The sequence below is a fragment of the Oryza brachyantha genome, chromosome 3 (genome assembly GCF_000231095.2).
Source record: "Oryza brachyantha chromosome 3, ObraRS2, whole genome shotgun sequence".
Lineage (NCBI taxonomy): Eukaryota > Viridiplantae > Streptophyta > Magnoliopsida > Poales > Poaceae > Oryza > Oryza brachyantha.
Window position 1 is genome coordinate 4,296,020 of NC_023165.2, and position 8,222 is coordinate 4,304,241.

At 46.4% G+C, this 8,222-nt stretch overlaps 1 protein-coding gene across 1 annotated transcript; it reads right to left on the reverse strand.

Annotated features, from left to right (window-relative positions):
• Nucleotides 1–781: 781 nt before the first annotated feature.
• Nucleotides 782–2,059, reverse strand: LOC121053939 (F-box protein SNE). The gene has a single exon (XM_040522588.1). The coding sequence runs from the start codon at nucleotides 1,773–1,775 to the stop codon at nucleotides 1,242–1,244; it is 534 nt and encodes a 177-aa protein (XP_040378522.1). The 5' UTR covers nucleotides 1,776–2,059; the 3' UTR covers nucleotides 782–1,241.
• Between the last annotated feature and the right edge of the window lie 6,163 nt (nucleotides 2,060–8,222).

Below are 8,222 nucleotides of genomic sequence, written 5' to 3' on the forward strand. Positions count from 1 at the left end.
TGAACAACTTTCACCCGAGTCACCCCTTCAAAAACTTGAAACGTCTATAGAATGAATACTTTACATCGTTCCAGGAGTCGATAATAACTTTGGTGAAACCACCTGAATCTCCCTGCCATTTAATCTATCCCCTTCATGTTCAAGTGTTATCAAAGAACGGTACTATAACTTCCTTGGCAATGATGACACGATAGTCGTGCAGTCGGAGCTACGGTGTCGCTAGACGGTAAGTTCGGCAACGATGACATGGCTATCGTAAAATTAGAACCTTGATGTCGTCTTAGGCGATATAAATCACTCGGTCTTGCTTAGGCTCCGCTCTTATCGTCAGTTAGTGGGGTTAAGTCGTGTGGTTTGCTCGTGTGTTGTGAGGTGTTCCGGCCACAGGTTTTCCTCTTTTCTGTAACCCGTCTATGGTTTTTACTCTTTTTTATTGAATATAATTGGTAGTCCTTCTGCATGTTTCTTTTTTTTAAAAAAAGAAGAACGGTACTACAAACTACAAGCCATTGGTCTTCAGAAGAGAAAAAAAAACACTGCATCAGAAAAAGATTTCTTGATCGCCCGAGTGTAGCTAGCTAGCTAGCCAGTGGTCCATTTCGCCGGCGGTCCCCGTGCAACGACAGGCCGTTCCAAGCGTATCCAGTAGAAGCAACAGCTTCCCTTTTGCGGCAAAAGGTCGTGCAGATACGCATGTCAGCTGACGAGAGATTGGGCATCATGGATGATATGGATCACTCATACCGTGCATGAGAACGAAATGGCAATGGGATATCGAGAAATGTTTACATATATTATAAAAAAAGTGAGGTGATTACTACGTTAAGTACACGCTCGAGTTGCACGCAAGCAGCCAGGCGAAGCAACAACAGCAGGAGCGATACAAACCGGGTGCTTAGAAATAGCAACTCGCCAAACGGACACAAACAAGCCCAAGCGTACACAGAGGAACGATCAAAAGGAAGAAGAAGATGCAAAAGGGAGAAGAAAAAAAAGGAATCATTAATTATTTTTCCATATTGAATATGGTTCTCTGGTACAGCTTAATAATAATCAATTCTTATTGGTCGTACTGATAATAATTAAGTAACCAATTATGTTAAGCAGCGTGCGCCAAACAAGCTAGTCGCGCACGTACGCCAAGAACAATGCGACGGCATGGATCGTACGGCCAGGATTGCCCGAGCGGGTGGGCGGCGATGCGACCGTGTACGTACACGTGTACGCCTACTCGTCGGGGCTCACGACACGTCCACTGGCTTGCACAGGAAGAGCAGCGACGACGGCTGCGGCTGCCGACCGGCGCCGCCGCCACCGCCGCCGAGGCGCTCGTAGCAGTCGATGGAGAAGAGCGACAGCGAGAGTGAGAGCGACAGGTGAGCCCTGGCGTGCGCGTGGGCGATGGCGCCGCCGCGCCCGAGGCGGTCCAGCGCTGGGCCGAGGCAGAGGCGGTAGAGGCGGCGGTACCCGCCGAGCGCGGCGACGACGGCGCGGGTGGCGGGGCCCGCCGAGGGGCCGGACGCTGGCCCCACGTGGCGGAGGCAGAGCGCCTCCCAGACGGCGTCCCGGCGCGCGACGGCGGCCCAGAGGCGGCACACGCAGGCGGCGGCGGCGAGCGAGCGGCCGTCGAGGCGCGCCAGGATCTCCGCGAGGAGGTCGGCGTTGTCGTTGATGTTGTAACAGTTGCCGCCGCCGCCGCCGAGCAGCTGCATCCGCAGCTCCAGCTCCGTCACGACCACCACCTCCTGCCGCCGCGGCACTGGCCGCCCACCCATACACGCACGGCCGTGCCGGCGCCGGTGCCTCGAGGGTAGTGCACCGCACTGCACGCGGCCTTCGTGGAGGAGAAAGAAAGAGGCCGGCGCCCGGGACGGAAGTCAAGTGAGAGGTGAGAGCGAGACGGGTGGAGAGCGTATATATAGCGAGTAGCTAGCTGGGGTTTTGACTCTTGCTCATTATGCTCTCGTGGGGGCACGCCAAAAGGCGATTAAAAGAGTTCTTGGAAACCCAATGGCAGTCGCCATAGAAGCAACAAGCTCAGTGTGTGTGAGAGAGTGCTAATTACTCTCCTCTGTCAGCCAGCCACTCACGTTAACAACCGTAGAAGTAAAGAAACCGATCGAGGCAGGTGAGAGGGCGAGAGAGATTGGAGTCTTGGAGAGGGTATCCGGTGCTGCGAGTGAACGAGGAGATGGGGCCAAGGGGGACGGGCCAAGCGGCGTGGAGATGCGCGACGCCGAGGAGGAGGAGGAGGCGCTCGCTGCTGCGACTTGCATCGGGCGTTCGCGTCCGTTTTGACGTGAGGAGTGTAGGGAGGCGCTGCTGTGTGTTTTCTTGTCATCGGGAAGCGAGGGCGACACACACAGAGGCAGCGTGCGTTGTTGTTTACCTCGACCGCGTTGTTTTGCCTTTGGCTTTACGGCCGGCGCGTTCCGTTTACATGTCGACGTACGCCCGGTGCCCGGTTCTCTACTACCACAGCAGTCCCGTAGGACGGTCCGTACTTGTGCAGCGGTATTTTGGCGGCCAAACAAAATTGATTTTGGTTTAAAATATCGTTTGTGCTGCTTACAATACGAATGTAAGTAACGAATACAGTGGGCCATCAAACATTATATTTATAAACGAAAAATAATTTATAAATAATTTTTTAATACGTGTTCATACCGATCTAAAATCGAAGCTAAAAAGTAAATTTTGGTTAAAAAATCATAAAATTAACTTTAAATTTAAGATTAAAAATTTAAATTTTAGATTATAAGCATATCCCATAGCCAGAAGATGGGGTGACAATTTGCAAAAAAAAAAAAAGGATAACATGAAGGCTCATAGGATGCCATGACAGTAATTCATAGTTATGTCCAAGTAGTTGTAAAATTCTATAATAAAATATTTTCTTATCCGAGCAAAATACCGAGTATAATTGATAATGATGCTAGAAGTTCGCTGCTGGTTCACAATAAACTAACAGAAGAATCTAGTGCCGTACAATTGTACATATTAAATTGAGCTTGCGCCTCTAAGCCTGCCACCCAAATTAATGGGTGATTGTCTGGTCATTTAAAAAACCAAACGACATATTTATAAATAAAAAATACTTTATAAATAAAACTTTTATATACATACTCATATACTCATAGTGATCTAAAAGCCAAGGCTTTAAAATAAACTTTAGTAAAAAAACTTCAAAATCCACTCTAAACTTAACGTTAAAATTTAATTTTTAGATTATAACATAAATAGAAGAAAAAATGGCAGTGTAAATATCAAAGCGGAACTTAATTAGGTGATCGCCTTTCTCCTCATCCTCCTAACTACTAGACTTCTATTATTTCTTGGGCCTCGGTTGGTTGGACTCTAAACTTCAACTCTTAGCTCCAAACTCTCACTCCAAGGTAAGATAGCTACCGTGAGAACTGTACGGTAGCTTAAAACTATTTGGCGAGCTTAATCAGTTTTAGAACTCCTAAAAAATAGGATATGAGTAGGTTGATAATAGTACCTTGGTGATTTTAGTGGTAGGTGAGAGATAGTTTTATGTAATTAAATCAATAAATTAGAGGTTAGTGGGTGTTTTGAGGTGTATTGGAGCTATCGAGCAACAAAAACCCACCTTCATTCATGTAGTTTATTTGTTAGGAGTAGCTCTGCTAATTTCGCACAAAAAAATATAGAATCTATATCATTTGCCATAGCTCTAGCTGGATTTAGGAGCTAACAGTGTGCCAAACGGAACCTTAGTTGATTAACTAGCAGGGATCGAAGGTCAAAGCCATCTAGTCTTGTGTTTATCGACCTCTTTTCTATCGGATACAACCTAGGATGTACAAAGGGAAGAAGATGAAGTGAAGAGGGTGCCTTAGCGACAAGCGCATGGGTGAATTAACATCACGTACAATAAGGAGGTGCGCATGGCGATGTGTATAGGGAAGAGGCAACCATGACAAGGGGTAATTGGACTAAAGTATGATTAGAAAAGTATATCTTGGTCCTTTACTAGGTTTTGGGTGATTGATAGGAAGATACTTAGGGAATCAACATGACTATTGAACATGGGTATATGTTTTTTCATCCCTCATGTGAGGTTGACTGATTAAATGTCCCTAAAAAATAGATGGAAATGGCTAAATGACTTGAGGAATTTATACTTGTTTTTTAGCTCTAGAGGTGTCGTATTATTAAGAGAGGTTTGCATCAATAGTTTAAACTTGATTTTAACTGCTCAAAATTCCACCTTGACCTTTTAGCGAGAAACAACGTAAGGGCACTACATGGGTTTTTGGCAAGGTGAGAAACATCGTTGAAGTGGCTACTGTCGCTATTGAAATTTTGGGTTAGTATGTACTCTCTCCGTTTCACAATATAAGACTTTCTTTAGATTTATAAGGATGTTAATAAATCTAGATAAAGCTATAAAGTCTAATAATATAAAACAGAGATAGTATAAGGTAGGAGTAGTATATTGTGACTGCAGATAAAACAAACCAGAATCTCCGATCTTCAGAACGGGAGTATCGGGTAATTTCTCACCAAGCAAATTAACGGGCTGACCGACGACTAACTTTCATGAGAAATCAAAGAAACAAATCTAACGGTGGGTTAGAAAAATAGTTGGATCTCTTGCTTTACGTAATCACGCTATATTCATCTCGAGCACATTTTCAATTATGTGAGTTCAATGTGATGTACAGATATATTATCATAGCATGCGATAATATAAACCTATTCCATAAAGTTCAACCTGTGAGAATCTCACGACACAAAAAATGCATTTTAAAGTTATTGGTTATTTTTGAAATGCACGATAGAGAAAACTTAACAAAGGAGGAACTGAGCTGACTACAGGAATGAGAAGCACGTGAAAATAGAAGTGAGATGCCCTTCGATGACACGACATGGAATATAAATCCTCCAGAAATTCTATGACAATTTGACAATCCTCCAATTTTAAAGGGGACATAAGCATAAACACACAGCACGATTAATTAGCTGAACCCCACGGCGTTTCCGCCCTGGGCCCTAGCCAGCCGTCCGTTCCATCCCCGTCCAGGGGATGGTGCCCATGCTCGCGACAAAACACGTTTTCGTAACCGTTTCGTGTGGTTTTCGGGATGGCGTTCGTTTTCGGGTCGCGTTCCGCCAAAAAATAAAGAACGCGCGAGGCCACAACGGCTAGCCACCATATCGCACAATATCGCAAGCCACCTAGCTAGCCAAGCCAGCCACGCCACACGGGCACAACTTTTCGGTCTCTACACGAAAACACGTTATCTATTCGACGTCACGCCCATCGAAGTTTCTCCGATCTGGTTTCCTCCCCCCTTTGATCGATGAACGCTCACATCAACGCGTCGTTTACTCCGCGACCGATTTGGAAGCTAGCTAGCTTCCGCGAGACAGGTCGTGATGGTCTTGCTGCTTGTGCTTGAACGTCTCACTTTGGACGACCCAAGCAACGCACTGTTCTCTACAACTACACCTGCAAGCTACTAGGTTGCAGCCAACGGCAAAACCGATCGGTATGGACATGGACTGCGATCTCTGCGGCTATCCGCTGCACGTACGGAACTGGGTCACCGTGTTCTCTCTCCAAAGAAAGGAGGCATCACCATGCAGGATCAAGCAAGCAGATCGGCTGCTCGGTTGCGCGTCCTGCATGATGCAACGTACTGCCTCGCCTTGGTAGCACAGCGGCTGCCGCTGCATCGTCTGCATGAGTGAGCTGCATGCATATGCTGGGGCCCTTGGCATTAATCCCCGCTTGGACGCTACCGGGGCTCCTGCTATCTGATCTGGGCACTGCCACGAGCAGCACTGTGCATGCGCTGTGTATGGGACACATGCATGAATTCGATCGTCGATCGACATATCCCGTCTGCGCCATCGCAGTTCCGCGCATTTGCATTGCAACAATGGCGCCTGATTTGACCCCCTAATCTTCTTCAGTTTCCTCTGTACAAGCTGGTTAGTAGTAGTAGTCACTTGTGCCTAGACCCATTCTGTCGAAAGTGCAGTGGTGTATATTCTTGTGTAAGATCAAGGGAGAGAAAAGAGAATGACCAAATGCTAAGATCATCGGTAATAGTAAGCTTATTAAGCATTAGAAAGCCTGAGCGTTGCACATGAAGTGTTTCTCCTTATGAATGGCTCTCTCCCATACACAAGCGATCACCTCTTGCACTACTCATCACGTCTTTAAGCAGGAATTGAACAGGGGCACTAAGGCAGAGGGCCCGAATCCAGGAATCCAGCTGCACACTGGTGTGTGCTTGTGCCTCTACTCTAATCAGCCAGTGATGATTGGTGGACAATAATTCAACCACCAGTCCTGGATCGATGCATCATCATGCATTGCATGCACACATTTATTTGCAGCCTTGGCACTGGTCGGCCGGGACATGGACGGTGGCCGGTGATGAAGCGTAGCTAGCGAGTACTCGCTTCGTGCCTCTGTGACCCTGTGTTATGTGGTGCGGTGGGCCACCGTAGGTACTACTAGCTCGATCGATCGCCCTATGCTGCGAATGGCTGCAGGCTGGCTGCAGCTGAATCCAAAGCCACGGAGTTGAGTTCTTGTCTCGCTTGTTGCCTCCCTCTTGGTTTCTTCTTCCCAGCAACACGCAGCCTCAGCTCGCTCATGAGCAGTGTGCGTGTGTGTGTGTGACCCCACTGTACGTGCACGCAGGCGTGAGCGGCGCGTAACGATCACGAGCGAAATATATAAAAACCGAGCGGTGGAATCTTCCTTTTGTTGGCTAGCATTGCCGGCCGCGGCTTGGGCGCAGGGGCAGGGCCGCTTTTCGGCTTTTCCCCTGTTGCCGTGGGGGTTGCATGTGTTGGGGCAAAGGGGCAACCACGGTCCACGCGCGCGTTTGGATTGGAGATATCTCTGTCTCTCCCCGGCCCTGCTTCTGCTCGCCGTGTGTCTCGCTCGCTCGCTCGCCCGCCTCGTGTGCGCGTGGGCGTGGCGCCCCCGGTCAATAAAGCTGAGAGGAAAGAAAGGGTCCTCGCGTCATGTCGTGCGAGCTAGCGAGCGATCGAGCAATCATTCGATCGCGGATTGAGGTGTCAAGATTATTTGTTGTTTGCTTGAGATGGTGCAGAGGATAAGAGGGCCTAGCTAGCTCCAATGACAGCTTCAGTATGTGTTATATGAAGGTACATAAGAGAGAGATACGTGAGATTGATGAGTAAGAGTGCAATGGTAGATTTTATAAGCATCTATGGCTTATTTAGACATTGATGCTTAGATAACCCTTATCAAGTAAGAAGATTGTATTACGCAAGAGGTAGAAGGAGTAAAATAGATAGATATTTGAATATGAAGTTGTTGATGCAGATACAATTTTTGTAGGATAAATGTGAACTCCAAAAATATATTTATTATAGATATTATAGATAGATGGAATATTTTATTTTCCAGCTTGTTCAGTAAAATTAAGGTTACAAACAGGAATTATAATATCATTCAGTAAATAAGTAACAGATGAGAGTGTAATGATAAGATAAGAGTGTAATGGATGATAATTGATGAGCGAAACAAGAGAGCATAGCATCACCGTCTTTTATTCGTTACTCATTCGACGATCAATTACCGATAGACCGTGGTGAACTGGTGATGCAGCGGCTAATTACAGAGGTTGCATATCGACACGTACTAAATGCTACTACTGTATATGCGTAGGCGCTGGTTCAATTAATTTGGTTCGCGTCTACTGTACGATTTCGCAGAAGAACGTCGACGTAACGCATTCAAAGCCCAGAGCACACGCTGACTTGTCTGAAAGATTTCAATGCGTTCTAGTTCCCTGTACAACAACCAGACCCATATACTGGGCGTGATGCCACGGCGAAGGCGGCTTAACTCCTAGTACTATAATTGAATGAAGAGATATATTATATAAGCAACATATTTATAATAGCTACGTAATTTTCTCGTTAAAAGCTAGCACAATAGAATAATATAAGTAAGTTTCATAAAAATTAACAACCTGGTTTTTCTTTTTGTCGCCCTACGAAGATGAAACAACAGTGGGGCCTTGACTTGCTCAAGTAAGGTGTCCCTCTAGACGTGCCTCTCTTAATAAGATATGGTTCGTTTTGTTGAGTTTCTCTGATATTGATTGCCTTACTATTGGATTGTTGGATGAAACCCTGGATGAACTTGCCATGGCGATGCCTCTTAGAATCTGGCATGAGATTAGGAAATTGGATCTTTGTGC

Excerpts from the sequence above, each read along its gene's own strand:
- LOC121053939 (XM_040522588.1), bottom strand. The coding sequence starts at position 1,775 with ATGGGTGGGCGGCCAGTGCCGCGGCGGCAGGAGGTGGTGGTCGTGACG.